This window comes from Procambarus clarkii, chromosome 44 (genome assembly GCF_040958095.1).
Source record: "Procambarus clarkii isolate CNS0578487 chromosome 44, FALCON_Pclarkii_2.0, whole genome shotgun sequence".
NCBI lineage: Eukaryota > Metazoa > Arthropoda > Malacostraca > Decapoda > Cambaridae > Procambarus > Procambarus clarkii.
The window spans coordinates 19489193-19514141 of NC_091193.1; the positions used below are offsets into that span (position 1 = coordinate 19489193).

General features: G+C 40.2%; 1 protein-coding gene across 1 annotated transcript; it reads left to right on the forward strand.

Moving 5' to 3' along the window:
• Positions 1–198: 198 nt before the first annotated feature.
• Positions 199–19365, forward strand: LOC123745318 (uncharacterized). The gene is made up of 5 exons (XM_045725763.2): positions 199–325; positions 3395–4006; positions 4186–4335; positions 9070–9175; positions 10468–19365. The coding sequence occupies exons 2-4, from the start codon at positions 3416–3418 to the stop codon at positions 9142–9144; spliced, it is 816 nt and encodes a 271-aa protein (XP_045581719.2). The 5' UTR covers positions 199–325; positions 3395–3415; the 3' UTR covers positions 9145–9175; positions 10468–19365.
• The last annotated feature ends 5584 nt before the right edge of the window (positions 19366–24949 follow it).

Consider the following 24949-nt stretch of genomic DNA (forward strand, 5'->3'; position numbering starts at 1 on the left):
TTACATGGCCCCTCTTGGTGGAGAGGGGGGGACACTAATCCCCAAATGGAGGGTACTATTGGCCCCTAAGGGGAGGTAGGTTGGGGGGGGGGGAAGTGGACACAAGAGAGCTTGGTAAACATAAATTAAGATTTCGCTCCCGTTTTTTTTCCTCAACTGAGGCACATTTCACAAATTATGTGAATTAATTATTGTTGATAATTGTAGGTATGGTTGGTGTTGTGTGGAGGGAGGTGTAGAGGTGTTGTGGAAGGTGTAGGGGCCCGACACTGCAGACGACGCTACACATAAACAAACCAAGTGGGAGGAAACTCCTTCACAACAGGTGAACCTTTATTCTTGCTCTCATATTCCTTTATACACAATGGTCAAACGCAATCATAATGCTCTGAATGTGTGAATATTATCAGCAATGAAGAATGCTATTAGGTAATAACATAGGCACAGCGGCAACAGGCAGATATATCTGGACCTTGCCATACTGGCCATAAACGGCTCATTCTTGTCGATTTTAGGGCGACGAAGTAACTAGATGTATGAACCCTGTCGAACCGGTTTCCCAGTAACAAAAACAAAACTGAAGCAATCCTGGGAACAAGCACGACCACAGTAAAACAAGTTCCCAGTGGCGCTGACTACCTGACAACACTTGAATACCCAAAGATAAGGCAGGCACCAGTCACCCACACAACACACAAGGTAACATCCACAGCACAGCAAAGGCCAGGTGCCCTCCATGTCCATAGAGAACACAGGAGCCTCTAAGGCTCTCTTGGGGCCCACCAGACCCCAGCACCTCTTGGCCAAGCCAGCTCAGATGCTGAGTGCCGGGTCCAGAGGTGCAAGCCAGAAAATGCAAGAAAATCTACAAACCAGGAATCCTGGCATTTGGAAAGAAAAAATAGTTGTAATGGCATGGCATTTTCTCCTGATCGTTAGTCATTACCCTGTGACCCCATAACGACATGCACCGTGTGTCTCAAACATCCGAACAGTTGAATGAAGGTGCCTTACGGCAAAATGTAACCAAATGGGCAGCAAAAGCAAAATATTCTTTGACGACCTCTAGACGGAGCAGAAGTCAGGTGTCCGCGCAACATCAAGGTTGAACCAGGAATCTACACACTACTTAATTCCCATTGTTGATGATAGGAAGCCTGTACTTAAGATTGTTGAGGTCCCCTTAGGCTCTATTCCAACTGCTGACCTTTCCCAGGCTGCGCTCCATGACAATTGCCTAACTTCCACTTACCTGTTTAATAGCTAGGTGAACTAAGGCATTAATTAAACGGAAATGTGCAGGACTTTCTGTCCTGCCCAGGGATTGAACCTGGGTCCTTTGTTGTGAACTGAGGATGTGGACCACTGTGCTCATACACTCTTATGCAAGGTTAGGTTTAGTTAGATAAGAGAGGCATTGTTAGCCATCAGTTCATCAACAGTGCCTGAAGGACCATTGTTTTTCAGTATGCCCGACACAGAAAAAATAAAGTGCATTTGCACCTGACAGGGAATTTACCATCTACATTGTCATTCAGTAATTCCAGCATGTCTTTGAAGAATGTGACTTCCACATCCACTCCATTGATAATGTCGTAGCATTCCATAATTGCCCCAACACGTATGTCGTCCTCCCAGAGACAGCTCACATCAGTTATGTAGAGATTACCAGACCTCTGCAGATCTCCAGGTACATTATTAATTTTCTATGGTACAGCCCTATATACCCAAGGCTCATCTTCAGATCATTTTCAGTCATACATTCATTGCCCCACCTGAGCACCTAACTACTTGGACTGGATAGTAGAGCAATGATTTTGCTTCTTGCAGGTCTGTGCTCAATCCTCAACCATCCAAGTGGTTGTGCACCATTTCTTTCCTTCATCCTACCCGAAATTCTTATCCTCATATCCCTTCCAAATGATATATAATCATAATGGCTTGGTGCTTTCTCCTGATGATTACAATACATTGCCTCACCTGATCATTTGGGCTATGCTGCACCTCCTGACTAAATGAGTGATATGGTTAGGACACAGGTGTCACAGGAATGGGCTTGTACTTCCCTTCAATGTCAGTAGAGGTCCCTACTAGAGGTTGAAGATGTCCATGTTGACATCATTGATCCTTTTCCTCAATCCAAAGAACATGCCTATCACTAAGTTTTCATGGTTCTTTCGCTATAAAGCAAGTATTTTTATATTAAATTAGCTCTCCATTCCATAAGGACAGGTTAAGAAATTTCAATCTCAAAACCCTAATGGAGAAGAAACAGAAGGAAAATTACTACTACATAAAAGATACTGATGGGAATAGCTGGGAGTAGACAATGACAGCCTTTTTAAATTGAAAGGAAACAGAATAATACCAACAGCCCCAAAGCTGAAGAAATTGCTGACCTGGAGAATGTGCAAAGATATACTGTAATACCATTTGAACCCACCCAATAAAACATCTGAATTATTAGGACCACTTAAAATGTTTACATTTTTATTCTTTAAAGCACAGGGGAGAGAGAGAGAGAGAGATAATTTATACAGAAAATACTAGAGGAACTAGTTCTAAACCTGTACATGGAAATAATTCCACTTGAGACTAGGAAACATGGCAGGAAGTGCAAAAATAGTCCTTTTGAAATTCAGAGGTCCAAAGAAACATTGAGAGAGAATTCTATCAACATTAAGGGACCAAGACTTTTCAACACACACCCTCTAAACATAAGTGGCACAACTAGCCAACATCTCTGAGTTCAATAAAGAACCTGATAAAAAAAACTCCAAAGGATACCTGGTCAACCAGGTTGTGATCCATACATCTGTCTGCAAGCAGCTGCATCTAACAGCCTGGTTGACCAGACCACCATCCAAGAGGCCTGGTCAGAGACTGGGCCACAGAGACAATGATCCCCTGAATCACAACTAGGGAACCACAAGGTCACATAAAAAATGTACAAAAAGTTTCATACTCTCGGTGGGTAAAATACTGGAATGCACTGAAAGTCATGGAAACCTTCATTCCCAGCTTTCAAATCAGATATGACAAAGAACAGACATCAAGAACAATCTAAATGCAATAGGCATAACCAATCTAGTTGGCAGATGATAAAGAGCTAGACTTCACTCTTTTGCAATCATTATTAGGTAAGTAAAGGGTACCTGAAGGTAACTTCTTTAATTTTACTTTAAGTAGCATACTTCAGGTACTTTGCTGGAAATAAGGGCAGCAGTCCTAATGAAGTTTTGTCTATTTTTTGAGCACTTCCCACCATGAGCCACAGTGATAGTCATCCATTTTGCCTCTTACAATAATGCAATAACAGTAATCTGTACACTAAATATTCAGTAGTTGTGATTGCAGCTTTTCAGGATTAAGTATTTTATGTGATCTGTTACAGACAGGAGTTAATGACCTTGGGATGGCCTTGATCTTTGGTTTGGTGGTGATCCTCGCCACCAACATAGTTACATACTCCCAAAAAAACCATGACTCACTTCATATACAACCTTTTGTGTCATTAAAGTCTTCAACAACTTCATTTAAAAATGGTGCAAGAGTCAACTCATCAGAAATGACTGTGACAGATTCCTCTCTTTCAACTGGTTCCCAAACTGTCTCTGCTGCCATCAGTTCACCACTGCCTGTATTGTCAACCACATCTCTGCAGTCAACATACCCTACAGCTACATCCACCACTTCATCTCAACCTTTGTCTACTCCGAGTGTAACCAACTCGTCTACAACAGTCCCCTCATCACAGCCAACAACAGAGTCCACATCAAGTACAACGGTTACTGCTTCAACAATGGAGCCATCCACAATGTCATCCTTGACTGTATCACCACCTCCAGTTTCTCCTTCCACTATGAACAGTACTACAGTGCAACCTGCAACCACGACCACCTCTCTGCCTAGCCCTACGTCAGTGCCTCCCAAGCAACACCATCCTGGGATTTCTGTTGCTATTACATTGTTCATCCTTTTGGCTGTGATATTAATGACTGGTGTGGTAAGTAACAATTTTATTTTGTTTGGAATTCATTGTTGGTTTTTTATCACATACAAGTGTTTTTATACTCTGAAAATATATATATGGTATGTATGTACTGTATGTATGTATGTATACAAGTACCATTTCAATAACTGTCTTGACTCCTTCATGGCTTACAAGATGTAAAAAAATCACAGGGTGTTTGGTGGATCCGACGACGGCGGCAGTTGGAACGATTGCGACATCAACTTATGCCTATGTACAATTTTGACCCCACTGATGATGCGGACGATTGGGAGAATCAGCTGTTGGAAGAGGAACGTTCACTCAGGCCAGAGGCTGAGAAGGTGTGTTTCCAAGTATTTTTTTTCATTTGTATGCTCTGCAGGCCTGTGTTTCACACTCCATACCTTGAGGTGCTTCCGGGGCTTAGCGTCCCCGCGGCCAGGTCGTCAACCAGGCCTCCATAGTGACAGGTGGTGTATAACTAAGTTTTGAAAGGGATATACAGTACTGTAATATTATTACATGAAATTTTATAATAAAATAAGTGTCTTATAAAGTAAAAAAAAAAAAAAAAATCAGGAATAAAAGCATTCCAGTTCTTTCTAAATTTTAGTTTTATAAGAAATTCTTCTTATCCTCATAATGCAGTTTGAGTTTTCCAGATTCCCCTTCATCCCCATCTAACTAAAAAAAATTAATTTAAAATAAAAAAATCTTTGAATCCTTCAACATGGCAGCTTCTGTAAAAATAATGTCCCATTGAGAGTAGAAATGTTGGTAGAAAAACTAATTTTGTTGTACAACAAAACAAAAAGTAAATGATATAATAATAGGTTTTAAATACTTTTAACATTAAAAATACATGTGTATAGGAATATACTACAGTTTCTGGTGGTTCTGACATCTCACATTAGCCGAAAAATACTTTGAAGGTTTTCTTCATTGATAATTTCCATAGGCCTTTTCATTATTGTATTGGACTTCTGCACTATTATTTTCCATTTCTAACAAAACCATGATAATTCCTTTATTTTCTGTATGGCTTGTTTCAGTCTTACAAAAAAAAATTGCTTGTTCTTAATCAGGCATTTATAAACAGACTAATATTCTAGACATGAGTGTCAATGAGATTTTTTGTTTTTCTCATAAAAAACACAAAGTTCTAATGATGCCAAAATGTGTCATCCAGTTGCTATTTATAAACATTCATATATTTATAGCTACAGTATCATGCATAATCTTTTTTTTTTTTTTGAGATATATACAAGAGTTGTTACATTCTTGTACAGCCACTAGTACGCGTAGCGTTTCGGGCAAGTCCTTAATTCTATGGTCCCTGGAATACGATCCCCTGCCGCGAAGAATCGTTTTTTCATCCAAGTACACATTTTACTGTTGCGTTAAACAGAGGCTACAGTTAAGGAATTGCGCCCAGTAAATCCTCCCCGGCCAGGATACGAACCCATGACATAGCGCTCGCAGAACGCCAGGCGAGTGTCTTACCACTACACCACGGAGACTGTAGTGGTGTAGTGGTATAATCTATTATAAATAGATTATAATAGACATTTTTACATCTACTCTCTGGACAATTCATTTGCAAACATTTTGACAATTATATTTATAACCTAATAAATAACTTTGAAAATATTAAATGACTGTTAGCATTTTTTTGCATCTCTAAGCCCACTGTGAGCATCCCAGGGAACCCAAAATGTTTATGGTCAGGAACATTGAGAGGCCAGACTGCCAACATCTTTAAGTGTTTTGTAACCTTTCTTTAACTATTTTTCTGTGGGGAGCCCTGTCGGCTCCCTGAAGCTATCCAAACTGTCATGTGCCTTATTAGTTTGGTGTCATCAGTCCCTGAAGTTGTGTGTGCCTATCGAAGATCAGAGCCAGAACCTGGTCCACTCAGAGAGGTGCAGGAAGCAATGGCCATATGAGCACTCTACGTTTAGAGTTTGTCATGTCTATCATCGACCGGGGCGCAAGAATGTTAGGCAAAACACTACAAACCTCTAACTGGTAAAAATTGCAACCTATGTCTGAACAGAGCCAAAGAACTTCCCCTAAAAACAAACAAACAAACAAGCAAATCGTCATCCAACTAGTGCGCTTGCTCATTAGCACCCCCCTCCTCCCCTGAAAGGGGGGAGGAGGAGCCCGCTCAGGCAAGTCAGCAGTTCGTTGACTGATGTGCTAGGTGTCAAAAAATCTCCTCTGGGCTCGCTTTATTGACTGACTTTTGCATTTGTGGCTTTGCCAGCTTTGTGTAGTGTGGTGGCCAGGTGTTCTCTAGTACACTGGGCTGCATGCGCCTAGAGGGGCCCTTCCCTATGTGCCCGGTAAGTACTTCCCTTGTGTTCTAGGGTTATCTTCCCTGGGACGTTTGGATCTCACTCCCGTTTGAGGGCTGCTTCACTTGGCATTGTTCTTCCCCATGGGATACGTCAGGAGTCTTGGGTTTCCCATCTTGCCTCGGGTAGGGAGTGCAGTTTTGCTGGGTGGGGCGCACTGCGGCTGGCTCAGCCTGCATACGGTGGTGGCGCGATTCTCTCTGGCGACAAGTTTGTTTGTGTGTGTGTTGCTTTGGGGGCTTTTGTTTTAGGCGTATTCACTTACTTTTGGGGGAGGAAGTCTGCCTAGCTTCCCATTAGGCCAGCCTAGGTTGTGTTGGTGGTCCTCCTCTGTTGCCCCGAGGTTTCACAGCGACTTCCGGTTCTCAGTTTGCCTGCAGCAGACAGGGGTTACTGGTTTAGCTAGCGCCAGTGTCTGGGCTTCCCATAGGGTTAACATACCCTACAGGCCCCTGGAAAACCCTGTTGGGCTCGAGGGTACCACGGATGCATCTTCCAAGTCCAGTCTCACCTTGTGCGATGCTGATGGTTGTTCGTTGCCACTACTTTGCGGTGACACTCGCCCATCCTGCCTCCGTCATGCTGCCTGTTGGGTCAGTGACACCTACGACCCTGAGTCTTGTGGGATTTGTTTTTGCGCTTGTCATTCAGTTACCCACTTCTTGTCTGAGGATGTGAAGGGTCAGGCAGTGACTTCGTTGCATTCTCGGGTTTCTTTTTTGCAACGAGCCAGGTTGGTGTCCAGTTGGAAGCCACAGAGCTGCCCCGCTGGGGTTTTAGGAAAGGGGCGTTAGTTATTTCACCCGTGATTCAGCACGCGCCCTTGCTACCTTCCCAGGTGGGTGCTATTTGCCATGCTCCTTTCCCCTGCTTCCGGTTCCCAAACACCTGAGGGTTTAGGGGTCAGGGCAGGGATTTTCATTTGGGATGAGGCTCGGGTAGCTTCGGGGATTGCCCCTTCCGATTCGGGGACAGAGGTTAGACCCGTTTCCCTGCCAAAGGCTTCTGAATTGGCCCAGCAGGCTCCTTTCCTTGAAGCTTTTCTCTGGGACTCCACCTTTTCTTCAAGGGTGATGGGTAGGAATAAGGGTTTTCGGTGCAGCCCCTTTTGCGACTGTTGGGTTTGCACCCTGGTATCTGTTCGTCGGTTGCTGAGTCACTGGCTTCCTGTTCAGGTTTTCAGAGTTCGGTGCCATAGCGCCTTCCCCTTCTTGCACGTGATGGTTCACGGACGCATTGTCTCTCGACTGGGGCTTTGTGACCAGCGCTCACCAGGCCGGCCAGGGTTGTTGGGCTCAGTCCTTCTGTCGAGCTCACAGCTCGGTGTGGGAGTTTGCGGCTGTGTGGCTAGCATTGCAGCAGATTAGGCTTCCTCGAGGCTTTCTGATCCGGCTCCATTCAGATTGCACCCGTGGTTCATTGTCTCAACCGTGGGGGTCCCGGCGGTCTGTGGCTATTTAGGATTGGTCATTTCGTGTAGCTCTTCTGCCGAGTTCTCTGTGTTTAGCTCTGTCTTTCATATTCTATGAGTGTCCAATGTCCTGGCAGATGGCCTGTCGTGCTTCATTTCCCTTTCCACAGAGTGGATGGTCGATGCCTCCTCCTTCCTTTGTCTTTGTCAGATGTACGCGTGCCCAAATGTGGACCTCTTTCCACGGCTCCGCTTCTTTCAGCAGGTCGGGCTGGTGAGGTACCTTGCTGGTTCTACTTACTCTTTTGCTCTTCATGTCTGGTTTTTCGAATGCATGTATCGTCACTTATATGGTGATAAGGTGGCTTTTCTGAGTGTCCCACCTGCAGTCATCATCTCAGTGACAGTATGTAGTCTCCTAGCAGTTTTCCACCATTTCCTTTCCCTTTGGAGGGTGTTGTCGGTGTCTGCGTTGGAGGTTTTGCCCTTTCTTTCTTTCTTGGCTCTTTTTGGACCGGCATCTTGTGCAGAATACTGCCGCTTTTTATTGTGCAGCATTGCAAGCCGCTCCAACTTGTGTTTAGGGTGGATGTCACTTCTGCCCCATGCCGCAAGCTCTCCCATGCATTTTTTCACCACCAGCCCTCTCTGGCCTTGAGTTGCTTTGGGACATCTGTTGCAGCCTGTTCTCTTTTATCATGAGACCTCCAGTGCTGCCACTTCCAGTCCTTGTTTTTACTTATCTGTGGGTATTTAGCTTCAGGGAGCCAACGGGGCTAACCACAAAAAAACAGCATTGAATGTAATGAAACGCCATTTTCTGAACGAGCCCCGGAGGCTCCCTGACACCCACCCACCCTCCGGTTGGCGGGTTTTCATCATTCTACGAACTTGGATGGTGGGCTGCCGGCTCCCCTGTCCCCTGAGGGGGCACTAACGAGCAAGCGTGCTAGTTGGATGATGATTTGTTTGTTTGTTTGTTTTTTCGGGGAGTGCTTTGACTCTGTTCAGACGTAGGATGCAATTTTTACCAGTTAGAGGTTTGTATTGTTTTGCCTACCTTTCTGTTGGTATTCCCAGTCGATGGCAGACATGACAAACTCTAAACGTAGAGTGCTCATATGGCCATTGCTGCATCCGAGTGGACCAGGTTCTGGCTCTGGTCTCTGGTAGGCACACACAACTCCAGGGACTGATGACACCATGCTGACATGTGCCATATTAGTTTGGATAGGTTCAGGGAGCTTCGAGGGCTCACCCAGAGAATGACGTTTCATTTCATTCAACGCTGGTTTTTTATTCAGGTCCAGTTGTACTCTGGCAATTCTACATTTGACTCCAGCCAGAAGCCTTCTAATAATTCTGTTCAGAAAGAATGACATTGCTAAGAAAATGGATAATTTTTGTAAGGTAAGTTACTGTTTTATGAACAGCATTTTGTATAACAAAATCATTAACAAGTAAATAATATGGAATATAGTTAACCAACTTTGTTTTAAATGTCATGTATCATATAGGACAGTCCAGCTAAATATATAAGAGAGAAGGTCTGTCTGTTTATCTGTCTGCTCAAGGTTGGAGGCCAAATGCTTCACCCAACCTTGCAGGGTGATTGATGAAGGGTAGGTTACTAACATACGCAATTTGGGGTCTGCCCCATTGTTTCCAATGAAATGGGGTTGGCTCCCATGGCGAACCTTCCCACAAAATCAGTAGAAGGTGGCTAGTTCAGTACCTAGAATTTAGTTTTTATCCACCTTGTAATATGCAGCATGTATGTGTATGTAATTACCTAAGTGTAGTTACAGAATGAGAGCTATGCTCATGGTGTCCTGTCTTTCCAGTATTCTTTGTCGTATAACATTTTGAAACTACTGACAGTTTTAGCCTCCACCACCTTCTCACTTAACTTCTTCGAACCATCTACCACTCTGCAAAAGAAAATTTTCTAATATTTTTTGGCACCTTTGTTTCCGTAGCTTGAATCTATATCCTCTTGTTCTTAAAGTTGCTGGTTTCAGGAATTCCCCTATCAATTAAGTCAATTCCTCTTATTATTTTGCAAGTGGTGATCGTATCACCTTTCTATCTTCTAGTTTTGGCATATGTAACTCCTCTAGCCTCTAAAAATATTGCTAAATTAGACAACAATTTGCACAACCTATCAAACGAGATAACTACCATAGTGCTCATTGAGCCAAGTTCATCCAGCTATCTACCCATGGTCTCATGATTTTGGAAAGTTTGCAGCTTTGTTCAGTTTTCTCTAGTATGTCTAGGGCAGATATTCAGACTTGGGGTTTTAGCATTCCAAATGGATGTTGGCAGGGCTATATCTTGCTAATATGCTAAGGCTGCACAGTTTGTGTGGCATTAGTGTCACTCCTTTCTTCAAGTTGACTAAATTTTGGCCTGTAATAGTCTTTCTATGACCAGACCACGCACTAGAAGGTGGATGGGCGACGACGTTTCAGTCCGTCCTGGACCATTCTCAAGTCTTCCTATGACTTGTAGAGTTTTCCAGGTGGTTAGCTACAGAAAATCACTGAAGAATCTATCAGAAAGAGGCATTTCATTGCAGTCAATACTAGATTTGTTCAGCTTTTCCTCTCCATTTTATCTACTGCTTCCATTTTTATGAAAATTGTCAAACCTGCGGCAATGTTATGTAACTTAAAGTACAATTTTTTTTTATTTTTCAGCAAGCAAAACCGTGAGCCAAGGTACAAGAGTTCCAGCTGCTCAAGATTTAGACGTATGTGACAAGTATGTATATGGTAATAAAGCTCAGAACTCCCTAGGTGATTTGAATTTCTAATTTCATGGAAAAAGCTTCTCCTTTTCATACATTCCTTCACTAAAGCTCTTGATAAACTCTGTAATGTAAATAATCCTGGGAAAGAGAGCTTATACAGTTAACCACCTAGCAATCTTGATTCTTAGTAATTAAACCTTTTTTTTTTCATCTTAGTGAATTAATTTAAAATGTTGCCTTGTACATTTTTTCCTACCTTAACCTGCTGCCTTAGAAACCATGGCAGGTGTCTGAGCTTATATGTTCAGTATAATTTTCATGTTTTCTCCACATTTGAGTGCATCATTCATATGCTACCTCTTTTATTTCTTCTTTACCCTAAGAAAGGTTTATATTATTATGGCGCTGAAAACAGCCAAAATTATTTTAAGACTCCATAGTCTTTGCTTTAAAGATATTAGCACCTAATTTCACTCATCACAGAATGTATAATGATTGGCAGTGGGAAAACATTATTGCAAGAAGAGATTACATGCCTATTTTTGTAAGACAAAGCCTCTTGCCAGCACTCAGTATGATGAATTTTAAAGTTATATTTATAATTTGATATATTTGTGTTTTATGATTGACAATGTCTTCAGTGGAAGAAATAACAGGTACTTAGCTGAAATTAAGCGAGATGTAACCATAATGTATAAAACTTGTTGGTAGACAGTTTATGTAACTGATATTATATAATTGTCCCAGCCCTCATTGTCTAGGTTCACAAGTTCTTAACTGGAAATCCATGTTTGTATTGTTACCAAAAATATGGTCACATTGTGATAATAAATGTAAATAATACATCTCCACATACATTACTCTGCATCTAGAGTGGATGCCTTTTCAGTGTAGTCATTTTCATATTTCTCATCAGGAACTGTGTAAATGTCTTGCATATCTCAATCATTTAAATATATGTACTGCCTGTTACATAAGTGCATATACAGATACTCACATATTTTCCTGTATACTATTCATATATATATATATACATAAATGCATGTGTGCATCTCCATGCATGTAGCATGCACTACAAACTTGTCCCCCACACACACACAATTGGTTTTTAGAAGCACTCAAAGTCTCAAATGAGGCAATTTTTTTTTTCTTACACAAAAACAGCTCATTTGTAGATATATTTGATTAATCTTGATTTTTACTTTGCAAGCTATGTGATAATGAATGTATTATATAAATGAAATACTGGTAGTCTAGTCATTTTGGTCGATTGATGTTTCTAATGAGTACAACTGTACAAGATTTTCTGAGCAGTTCTGTACAGCTATCCAAGATAGCTAATTATACACAAAACAAAATTCTATCTGTGATTACTTGTTAGTGATATTTTAGATAATTTTTGTATAATTCTCTTTAATGGCTCTAGATTCTTTTTTCCACTGTATGGTTTCTCTTAATTTTTTTTTTTTTTTGGTAAGCATACAGTACCTATAGAAGTAGGTTGTTTTAAGCATATAAAAATATATTGTCATAAAAGGGCATTGTTAATTGTGCAAAAAGTTATTTATGTAATGGTAAATTTTGTAAACAAAGTGGAATTAGTTGCTCTAATAATTTTATCATATTTAAATGCATTACTTTTTCTCTTCTCTCCTCCATCACCACTGCCACTATTCATAACCATTACCCTATTTTCCACTTACTTGGTGTGGGCAAAGCCTAGAGAAGGTAGAAGATAATTACTGTATTAGGAAAAATATGCATTAATAATGCACTAGTTTCTTTCATTGCACTTGGCTTTAATTCTACAGCCATTGGGATGTATTCTCCTAACACCATGTACAATAAACCCACCGTGTCATTCTCGGAGCTCATTCCCACTTTATTACGCCAAGAGCTCTGTTTTTCAGTCTCCATTCTGTCACTGCATAACATAGGATTCATATTTGCCACCTCTACCTATAAAGCTTTAATTTCATATACAAACCCTTTATCAATGTCAAAAGAAGTCATTTACAGGGTGTTTAATTTATATAACAGGGTGCTCTGTTATATAAATTTTTCTGAAATGCCCTGTAAGCCGGTCGGCCGAGCGGACAGCACGCTGGGTTTGTGATCCTGTGGTCCCAGGTTCGATCCCAGGCGCCGGCGAGAAACAATGGGCAGAGTTTCTTTCACCCTATGCCCCTGTTACCTAGCAGTAATATAGGTACCTGAATGTTAGTCAGCTGTCACGGGCTGCTTCCTGGGGGTTGAGGCCTGGTCGAGGACCGGGTCGCGGGGACACTAAAGCCCCGAAATCATCTCGAGATAACCTAACCTCCCTTCATTGAAAGTTGTATTCTTTTCTTAATCGTACCTTCACTCACTACTATAATGCACCCTTTCTTACCCCATTCTGCTCTTCATTCTTACTTCCTCTTAGAATTCTCACATTTATGTTGAAATCAATCATTCACTCATTCAGAACTTTCATCCTCGTGTTCCTTATTTATTCCTCTCACAATTCACATAACCATACAAGCTTGCCTTTGTTTTTCAGGATCCAGGCACATGCTGGCCTAGAGCCAAGCCTGGCTCTGCCCTTCATGGGGAAAAGTTTGGGAATGGGGATCCAGCTCATCTTTTGTCCCCTTTATCACAGAATTTGAGGTTGTTTGCACATGTGGGTGATGGGGTTGTTTGCACCACATGTGGGTGATGGGGTTGTTTGCACCACATGTGGGTGATGGGGTTGTTTGCACCACATGTGGGTGATGGGGTTGTTTGCACCACATGTGGGTGATGGGGTTGTTTGTATTCAATTTTTAAAGGATTCACTATGTTTTTTGGCTGCTAGATTATGAGTTATGCTCTTTCACAGGACTAGATGTACTGCATTCATTTTCTTCATATCTTTTTTCAAAAATTTTATATACTGTATATATAATTTTTTTTTTAATACTTTAAACCAGTTTTGAGTAGATACTCTTCAATTTTCTTATTTGCTAAACTCTTTTAATGCATTGTATATTGTATAATTGCAGATATTCTTCAATTTTCTTATTTGCTAAACTCTTTTAATGCATTGTATATTGTATAATTGCAAACCTTGAAAATCTTATTTATTTATAAGTTAATTTTTTTTTTTTTTGCGCTTTTACAAATCTTCAAATCATAATTCATTGTTATAATCTTTTATAAAAAAAATTTCCTCAATATATTTCAGATACATAATCTTTTATAATTGTTTTGTAATAATTCATTTCTGTATTTTGCACCATTGAAAACTGACCTTCTATTTACAGTACTTTTAACTCTGCTTTTTATAGCATTCAGTAATGCTATCAAGGGTAGATGATATCACAGTTTCTAGCCTATTAGTAGTGTTACAATTTGAATATCCATATTGTAATGATTTTATATAGCCTTTAAATTAATCTTTCTGATCTTTGTTTTTCCTAGAATAAACATTGTCTATTGCACCAATCTGAATAATTGAGATTAGTGTAAAAGACAGTGTTTTAGAACAACCAGATCGATAAGAAAGAAAACTAGAAAGATTAATTTCAAACAAGACTCAAATGGAGAGAGAAAAAATGTGGATGCAAAAGGGAGTATTCCAAGAAAATCTGTACCTGTTGAAAGAATGCAACTGCTTGTAGCTTGGAGATTAAATGTGTGGTTATGAAATGCAAACAAAAAAAAAAAAAGATCAACACTAAATTCAAGCATTTTGGAAGTATTTACTATTATATTTTATCAACACAATCAACTATTCCTCTCTTTCCCATACAATTTGCTGACTAATAATTATTATATGCAGTAAAACGAAGATAAAACAAAATGCCATTCATTACAATAAAGCTTTAAATATAGTACATGCCGTGATTAAGCTCTGAATTTAAGGAAATAGTGTACAAGTAATCTCATTTATTGCTGGCTAATAAATGTTGTCAAGGTCATATTTAGGAGAAACAAGTTACCAATATGCAGAATAAAATTATTAAGGCTATTTAGTCACTTATTTGCCTGAAGGGATCAAATATTTAATACAGACATAAGATTTAGGGCTTTATTTTTATAAACACCTGCATATACAGACTAGGGTGCACCTGCATATAAAGATGAAAACACTGTATGCACATGCATATACAATATATATACATACATCAATATTGAAATATATTTACTCTACTCGGATATAAAAATACAGAGAGTAATCTGGTTACGCACCAGTCTCTGAAGTTCATAATGTTTGTTACCAATAGTCTAGAAAAGTATTGAAACCATTGATCCATTAAAAATCCACATAGATGAGGACAATCACAATCTCGATTCACATTATAACCGATTTCCTCAGGCATATGATGCATAGCTATTGTATTTTTTGGAGGGACCCCTCAGTAGCTCCCTGAGCTTGGCTATGGTACCACCGAACCATGGCACAAGACACCAGGCCTCTGAGATACATCCATCTCCTACTGGAAGCCAGAACAGAATTAGGCTCTCTACGAGCCAAAGGAAGATTGAGGATCAGAAATCAACCCAAACTGGAAAAAAAAAATACACCAGAAAGCAATGGAACAACAAAACACCTACAGTATGTGAGGGCACTCTACCTCTACAGTGGCAGTCTGGGCAGTATTTATGTGCTTGTCTTATGGACATGAGTGTCTAATCAGATTGTTTCTCATTGGTTTCAGTGCCTTCCCTGGGGTGGGGTTGAGGAGTTCATTTCCTTTCTCTTTTTTCTGGGGTGATGCTGGTCTCTGGCTGTGCTTTTGGTATTTGGTTTTGATCCTCAGTATGGGTCACATGATTGGGGATGTGTCATTCATTCTTATGGTCAGTCGGTCTTTACATTTGTTTCAATGGGGGTGAGAGGGACAGGGCCGTCTTCCTCTAGCTTTGTGGACCATTCAGCTATGCAGGTGGGCATGTTTGTCTCCACAATTTGACAAACACTGTGTTTACATTGTAGCAATGATGGTTTGCCTCGTTACCTTTGGGTACTTCATTTTCTTCAACAGTTCCTTGTTTTCTTGCACTTATGCTGTCTGGTGTTTTTTTTGTTTGTTTTTTTATATAGTGGATTGATCTCTTATTCTTAAGCTCTCCTGGCTTATAGAAAAAGCCAGATTCTGGCCCTGGCTCTTTGGTAGGTCTCAGAGGCCTGATGTATCTTCCTAAGACATGGTTGGACCACTGTATGTGTTCTTCCCACATGCCAACATACACAATGTCGTCATCTATGTATACTACACGTCCTGCTGCTTCCCTCAATACTTCATTCTGGCATGGCATGGGAGCTCCACTCTGTTACTGATCTCGGACAGGTCATTGTGCAATAAGTACAGTACTGTACTCCATTTCTTTCCTTATAATTTCTCTCCTCAAGGCTGACCCTGCAAGGGGTGTTATTTCACTTGCAGCTCGTCCTTCACATAGATTTTACCAGAATTTACATGAGGGCCACTAACTCACCAATGGTCTCGACGAGAACAGGAAGCCGGCAGCTTGTCTAAGGTTTTTTTAATTCTCCTGCTTTTTTTTGCAGGGAAATTTCTGCATGAGCCCCTAAGACTCTGGCTGGCTGACTAAGTGTTGCTTATTTATGTTTTACTTAGGCGGAGTGTGAGTATTTATGACTCGTATGGTCACTTCATTAAGATTTTTGCCCCATGTGTTTAACAACAACAACTGCTCTGTTGAATCTAAGTTGGCAGGTAGGCAATTTTATGGGGTTTATATCCCTATGGGTGAAAAAGCATGTCCTGTTTTCTTCCCTACCTTTTGGCTTTATGTCATGAACAACACTCCTGTTGCGCTGATTGGTCAGTATTTTCTGTTGAGTTTAATGTCTTTATTGAATATGGGGGGTATGGGGCTTTATTGCAAATGGGGTGACATTTGCATATTTCTAATCTAGAGAACTTACTTTAATCTAGAGATTTTCTGACTAGGAGTTAGTATGGTAGCCATAGTCCATCAAGCATTCCCTTGGGATTTTGGATTGAATTCCAGCCACTCCTGAGGCTTTAGATTCCTTTTATTTATCAATGTTCTTCCTTATTGTTTCGCACGTCATTACCTGAGTTTACCCAAGAGCCAATAAGACTAGTGGCCTCGACAAGGACAGGAAGCCAGCAGCTTGTCGAAGGTCCCTCATTTGCCTTGGTGATCTTTTCCAGCTGTACTTTAAAACCCAACAGAGTTTTGGCACTAACGGCTTTGGCTGGTATGCGGTTCCATGGGTTAAAAACCCTCTGGGTGAAAAAGCATCTCCTGTTCTCAGTCCTACATTGTGGCTTGTTGAGCTTGAAACCGTTGCTCCTTGTTTGTGTTACACCTGATCGTTTGAAGAAATTTTCTGGATCAACATTCTCCAATTTGTTCAGTATTTTAAAAGTTTCAATAAGACCTGCCCTGTCATGCCTGGATTGTAGTGTTGTTAGCCCTGTAGTCCTCAACCATTCCTGATACACGAGTTGACTTAGCTCTCGAATTATTTTTTGCATGGTGTTGCACTTTCTCCAGAGCAGCTATATCCTTTCGAAAATGAGGTCTCCATGCTTGGATACAGTAATCCAAATGCACCAGAGATTTTTAGTGATTTGAATCACTACCTTCTTTTCCTTGAAATCGAAGGTATGCTTGATTATTGCAAGTGTTTTGTTAACTTTCTTTTTGTTAGCTGTTCCTACCTGTGGTGGAACTTTCATTGAGTGGTGAATTTTGACTTCAAGGTCCATTTTCTCATCAATCTGCTGTAATGTAATGTTATTAATTTGGTAGTTGTGGCACGGGTTGTTGTGCCCCACAAGCAGGAACTTGCTCGTTTGAAAGTTTGTGGCTCTGGCTTATGTTCTCTAATGTGTCTTGGGTTGATATCTGGGCTGAGGTTTCGGAGGTCTAACAGGGTCTTTGGCAGCTCGCTACCTGGTCAGTGTTCCCTGTCTGACTTGTGTTGCTCTCAGTTGAATTTCCATCCTGGGCTCTCAAGGGTTTATTCTTCATTCTCCTCCTCCCTGGTAAAGACCTGGTTTCTCCATTATTTGTTGTTACCTAGATTCAAGGAGCCAACATTTGGCCCCTCCAAAAAACATGAATGTAATGAAATGCTTCTATCTAGTTAGCGCTTGGGGGCTTGGTTCCCCCCCCCCCCCTACCAGGGGCATAATTTTGTGATCTTCAACTCTGGACTGGGAAGCCGACAGCTCCTGGTGATGCTGCCACCTAGTAGTGGTTAGCTGTAACTAGAAAATTTTCAAAGTAACTACCGAGTGGATCATTTGCAAAGTCATTTGCTGCTTCATTTCTTTTTTCTCTGTGAACCTTGCAGTTATCTGTTTTGCTAAATTTATTTTCTGGATGTTTCCATTTTGAAGGTGATCTGAACAATCCTACTGTTCCCTACCCTCTGAGTGAACCAAGTTCTAGCTCTGATCTCCAGTAGGTTATTAATGGCTGATGTGACTCGTGTGTGCTATCTCAGCACCAGTTTCAGGGAGTTGCCGAGGCCCGGCCAGAAAGACCGTCATTACATTCAATGCTCATTTTTTGTTTTAATGCTGCTTATTGACTTAATTTGTTAAGCAATAAATAAAGGTAAGGTAACATTTTGAATATGAAAACTATGCAAAAAAAAAAAGAAAAAAGAAAATATGTAGTGTTGCAAAGAACACATAACTGAAAATCTATACAAAGTGTGTGAATAGCAAGAGTTTGCTGTAAATAGAACAAAGGTTAATTTTTTTAATGTTTTAATTATCATTTATTTGACAACGTATAGTTTAACTGTGTGAAATAAGAAATACCTTTAATATTCAATATATGCTCTTGGTTAAAATGTTCGTTGTATGTTTCTTTTTTTTTTGTTTGTTTTTGAAGTCTATTAGAAGTTAAGTAATATGATCTCAAACTTCCAACTGTCAATTTAACTTCAGCTGACCAAGGAAGATGATGGTGCTTTTAAATTATATGTTATAGTTGAAATTTTGCTTTAAGTGTGATTTCTAGAAAACAACTGCAAAATTAAATCTCATTATACAAGACTGTAGCTTACTGTATAAGTTCAAATGTTGTAGGTTTTATAACTTTTATTATAAAACTGTCTCCACAGAGCCGATAACAACACTGTAGTGATCATATGTCATGTATGTATATGTGAGCACTTTCTGTAGAAGTCTGAGGTGATAAATATCTGTAGTAGTAGTAGTAAACAGCTATCAAGTGTGATCAGATAACTGAAACAGCATGTATGTCTGTTTTGTAGTTGATTACTCTGTAAAGATTATTGTATATGATTTCCTCCAGAAACTGGTTATGACAATAAAGTGTTTAGACATTATTTATATGCTTTGTATATAATTTGAATTACTGTATTGCATTATTGCACATTACCAAAGAGCTTTGCATTATGTCATAATATGTAATATCCCCATTTCTCTTTATACTGTATTTATATATAATTTGATTTCTTTGTCAAGATAAATTAAATATTTTCCAATGTACAGTATGTTACATATACAGTATAGGCATTATATAAAATTTTATTTATGTTTTTGAGGGTATATGTATTAAAGTCTTCCAAATTTTGCATCATATTCTATGATAGAATTGTAGCATACATTAGCCTTTAAACACATTAAAATTTATGTTTACTTCAGAACTGTTGTGCATATATTATATTGTAAATAGCTGAAATTTTCCTAATGGTTGGGATTATTTTATCAGATTAAATGTGCTCATTCTTTTAATAAATCTGTAGTGGTTGTAGCTACATTTTTGATGAACAATTAATTTAAAGAATGTTGTATGTACAATTAAAAGGTAATGGCTAATTTAATAAAATGTATGAAAATTTTGGTTTTGATTATCTGTTCAATTTGTGGTAAATTAGCAACTTTAAACTTTGAGAGCAGCTTTACTGTTTCACCTACTTTCTGGTAATGTCTAATACTGTACCCCCAACCTTTGAATGATCCAAGTTTCACTTGATAGGAAATGGTCAGCACCATACTAATAGGTACCATCAGTTACAGAGTTCTATAGAGGTCTACCAGGGACCATGAGCCAGAACCTCAACAGTTGAAGCTCAACAGTTACACATTGTTAACTTGTACCATGTAGAAGATGATGTGGTACATATTAATTTTTATAATAATGATAAACCCAAATCTGAATGCTGGATTTCTAGTGTTTATGGTACAGACACTGCCACAAGTCTCTCCTTCTCATAGCAGCTTTCCATAATTATCAGAACAATTACTAGGTCAAGGAACAAATTTATAATCCAATAAATTTAAGGGGGCAAATTTTCTAAGTCAAATTACTGGTAGACACCAACCCTGGAAACACAAACCGAAACTGTCTCTATTTTCCGCTTGTTACAACTTGTAATAAAGTTGTTACATCTTGGCTTAACGTGTTTATGACGTATTAGAACGTTGTTACAACTTGCTATATTGGTTGTTATAACTGGTTAGGAGGTGTTAAATCTTGTTCGAACGTTGTACCAACGTCGTAGTTTCGGTGTGTGTTTGGCGGGAAGACACTGGTTGAGTTCAAAGTCCAGCTGGATAAAATTATCAGGAAAAATGGGGGATCTATGACAAATCATTGGTTTCCTGTCCCTGTTGAGGCCAGTAGAGATATGGTTGCCTTCGGGTAAATAAAACTATCATAAGAACATAATCAGTAGGGGTATACAGTATATGAAAGACCCAAGAAAAGCTATGAAAATACATTTAATAAAATATAGAGTGACAAACACGAGGAAGTCCATTTCCCAGATAATTGGGTCAATTAAGAATTTAAGACAAAGATATTCCCAGCAAGAAATGACAAAATGTTATTAGCTGCTGACACTACTACTAAATTCAATAGTTTGTCCGTAGGCCCTTCCCTTGCAAATGCTATTCCTGATTCTCAAAATAATGTAGAGTACTACATCTCTGACAGTAACCAAGTAACCTTTCTGAGATACCAATGCTAATTTATAAAAATGCTTCATGATTTTTAGCTCCTGCCATCGTATTACAATACAACAAATCCCTTGAGCTTCAGACCTTCACAGATATGCTCAACAAGGCCAGAGTAATCAAAATTCATGAAAGTGATCACCTCTGAAATCAACCATTTTAGGCCAATATGAATCCTCCCTGCCCTTTCCAAAATATTTAGAATAACAAATTTACTCCTACCTAGATAAACATATTAAACTCAGTGTGGCACGCTGCCCGTATGAACCAATGCCACAGGGACTCTAGCAAGAGGCAACTCAGGGTATCTGTCACTGCCTCACCACGTGAGTTAAACTCCGGAGGTTGTTCCAAATGTACCTGCCGACAACTGCAGGTGATCACTACTCAGACATATCACAAAATTCACCAATAAGTACTGCAGATTTAATTCTTCACCGACTAATTATGTCACAAATCGCTCTAGTTGCGGTCACTGTAATACACTGACCTTACCTTCCGACCTCTTCCCGCTCGGGAGTGTCCTCGCAGTAGTGGGAATATTTCAGCATTAGTAGACTGGAGACGCTCTACAAAGCTCTCCGCATTGGAAGGACAGGTTGTCAGCACAGCCACTCTAAGAAGTCAATAATGGTCCCAGACGTCAAACTACAATTCGACTTCTGCTGTTATTCACTGGCGTGATACTTTACCTAGAGCTTCACCAGGTTTCTCCTCTCGTCTACTCTGCTCTTTATATGTCTCGACTTCGTGCACGTCTGCAAATTTCTTAAAAAATTCTGGAGCAAACCATGGGACGTGACGTACGTGTCTTGCTGCCTTGACGGACAAAGAAAGTGATCCCTATCAAGCAAATGAGGCGTCTCGCTGTCCTTCTCGGAGGTCACGTGACAATCAAGTCACCTGTTGATTGGTCCTTGTTTTTAACTTGCCGCCAATAATATCCTTCCTTCCTTCACATCTGGGGTCCTCTGTGTTGCGGGAAACCCTGGTTGCGGGAAACTCTGCTCAAGAGCGGCGCCATGACCGTCATGTTGGAAGAAAAAGTACTTAGGCTACCCCGTCTAGAATTCCTTAAAACTTAAATTTATTCTAAAGCGTGCAACTTTTACACTTCCTGTTTGAACTGAAATGATCTCTGGGCCGTCAAATATGTACAAGAGATATGAAAATTACTCCTGACGCCAGGAAAGCCCCGTCGAGATTGAATCGTAACAGTACCTCCCATCCTACAATCAAGAGTCATTTTGATGGTAGACTCTAGAAAATGCGTCGGCGATCAGGTTTTCTTTTCCCTTAATGTTCTTCATTTCCGGGTCATAATCCTGCAGGAGTAAAACCTACCTCGTCAGTCATTCATCGTTTGGAGGAACGTGAGAGGGTTGTGGTCCGTATACAACCGGACAGGGTGTTCTCACCCTCCCACACACACGTTAAAGTGTTTCAGTGCCAACATAGGAAAACAGGTGCGAGCGCTTCCTTTTCGACGGGGTTATATGCTCCCTGGTATTTTAGAATCTTTTTTTTAATAGTATGACACAGGCAGGTGTGTTTTATTGTGATCTTACGCCAGCATCGCACCTTCGCCCAAGTCACTAGCAAGGGCGCAGCATGCAGGTCCTTTTTATAGTCCGGAGATAACAGAACAGGGGGTTTCTGTTAACAGTTCTTTCGTTTTCATACATGCTTCTTGGCAGCTCAGGTCCCAGTTCCATCTTAATCTTTTTGAGAGTAGTCTTTTGAGTAAAGTCGCTACCATAGCAAAAGTTATGACAGAACCCACTGGAATAGCTTATCATCCCAAGGTATCTCAGGAGCTGGGTACTCGTCGATGGCCTACACCTTCAGTCGTATTGGAGCCACCTCTCCCTGCCCCATGATAACTCAAAGATACTTCAGTCTAGCCTTGCTGTTGTCTATGTATACTACACGTCCTGCTGCTCCCTTCAACACTTCATTATAAAGACCGAAGGGTAGAACTTTGTATTGATATAAGCCAGCAGGTGTAGCAAATGCAGAGATCCTCTTGGCCTTCTCAGTTAGGGCTAACTGGTAGTATCTTTTAACGTGTCTACCTTAGAGATTAACTTTACACTGCCCACCTAATCTACAGTCACTATTCCTGGGGATAGAGTGAGTATTTGTGACAGTGACAAGAACGAAATGTACCGTCTATGTTTGTCACTAGGAGGCATGGGAGCTCCACTCGCTGTCACTCATCTCAGACAGGTCATTCTACAATAAGTACTCCATTTCTTTCCTTGCCATCTCTCTTCTCAAGGCTGACTCTATAAGGGGTGTTATTTCACTTGCAGCGCGTCCATCACATTGATTTTACCAGAATTTGCCTGTAGGCCATTATCTTAGCAATGACTTCGACGAGAACAGGAAGCTGGCGGTTTGTCAATGAGCTTTCATTTATCTTGATTTTATCGAGCAGGATTTTAAAATTCAGCAGTGGTTACGGCTTCGGCGGTTAACAATTTTATGGATTTATAACCCTGTGGGTGAAAAAGCATGTCCTATTTTCTTCCCTACATTTGGCCTTGTTCATGTAAACAACACTTCTGTTGCGCTGATTGGTCAGTAATTTTCTATTGAGTGTTTTGTCTTTATTGAAGATGGGGTGACATCTGCATACTTCCAATCTAGATGATTTACTTTGATCTAGAGATTTTCTGACTAGGAGTTAGAATGGTAGCCCTAGTCCATCGGTCATCACCTTCAACCCGTCCTCGACTCAAGTCCCATTATACCCAGCGGTCGTCCCCACAGACGCATTCATAAATTTATACATGCTGTTCATTCAATACAGGAATTTTCTGAAATATATATTAATATGATATATTAGCATTTTGTGCATATATAGGCATAGGTTAGATTAGGTGTTTAGGTCCTGTTGACGATTATTTGTATTTGTAGTATGTTATTGTTGTTTTAGATTCAGCTACTCGGAACAAAAGTTCCAAGTAGCACGGGCTATGGTGAGCCCGTAGTGGACTTACCTGGCACAGGAGTGTGGCTGTAACTGTATATATTTGTAGTACGTGGGTGAAGCATTTATAGCGTTGTAATTCGAACAAAATTCGTCAGTGAAGCACATGTTCCGGATATGTTCGAACGTCAGCAGTTGTGAGTCGTGTGTAAACCGCTTTTCATTCATAAACCGGGGGTTTGGCGGGTGCATGGAATCACTTTTGGGTCTTTGTTCGGAGCACGGGCTGTTCCCTTAGGATTTTAGATTGAATTTCATCCATGCCTGAGTCTTTAGATTCCTTTTGTTTGTCAATGTTCTTTATTATTGTTTCGTACGTAATTACCTGAGTACACCTGAGAGCTTTTAACACTAGTGGCCTCCACGAGAACAGGAAGCCGGTGGCTTGTCGAAGGTCCCCCCATTTGCCTTAGTATCTTTTCCAGCTATACTTTAAAACCCCAAAGAGTTTTGTCATTAACGGCTTCGGCGGGTAGGCGGTTCCATGGGTTAATAACCCTCTGGGTGAAAAATCTCCTGTTCTCAATCCTACATTGTGGCTTGTTGAGCTTGAAACCGTTGTTCCTTGTGTTACATCTGATCTTTTGAAGAAATTTTCCGGATCAACATCCTCCAATTTGTTCAATATTTTAAAAGTTTCAATAAGATCCGCCCTGCCCAAACCCATGTTGTGTTTATTATACTAGATTGTTTACTGAAAGATGGTGAGTGATTCCCTCCCTTAGGATTCTCTCCACGAGCTTGCAGATGTGTGATGGAATATCACTTAACTCATTCTCTTTTGCTTCAAACATTTGTTGGGGTATTGTGATGCATAATCTTTGTAACGTGAACACTGATGTAATTAAGTATTCATTCAATGTTTGATGCATTTGTATCGTCAGTTATAACGTTAAACTGGTTTATCTCATTTTTCAAGGGTCACACTGAGTCATTTATCTTGGCATTATTCATCATATAGACATAAATGGGCTTGGGTTCTTTCTAATTTTTTTGAGCATGACTTCTTTCAAATGAAATACTTTTTCTCGCTTCATGCAGGTCGGCGTTCAATCCCCAACCGTTCAAGTGGTTGGGCTGCTTGGGCATCATTCCTTTTCCCTGCCCCATCCCAAACTTTTGGGGATGGGGCGGGGGACGGAAGGAGATCACAATTTTTTCTGCAAATTTAGTATTAAATTTAGTTTTTTAAGAAGCAAACTTTTTAGGGTCATAATATCAATTTTAATTACCACGAAAGTATTGTTATACTGTATTTGCTTATGAGTGAAGAAAGCACAGAGTGCTGGCAACGTGTACATAGAAACAGAAAAACAGTAGATTTTATTTGTAGACATTTCGACTTTAATTATGAGGGCATTATTAAATATACCAGATATGCAGAGTATGTACTTAAATTATGGGAAATGGGAGGGGTGAGGTCAGGCAGGAAGGGTAAGGTCAGGTACGCAACCCAGCCTCACCCCACA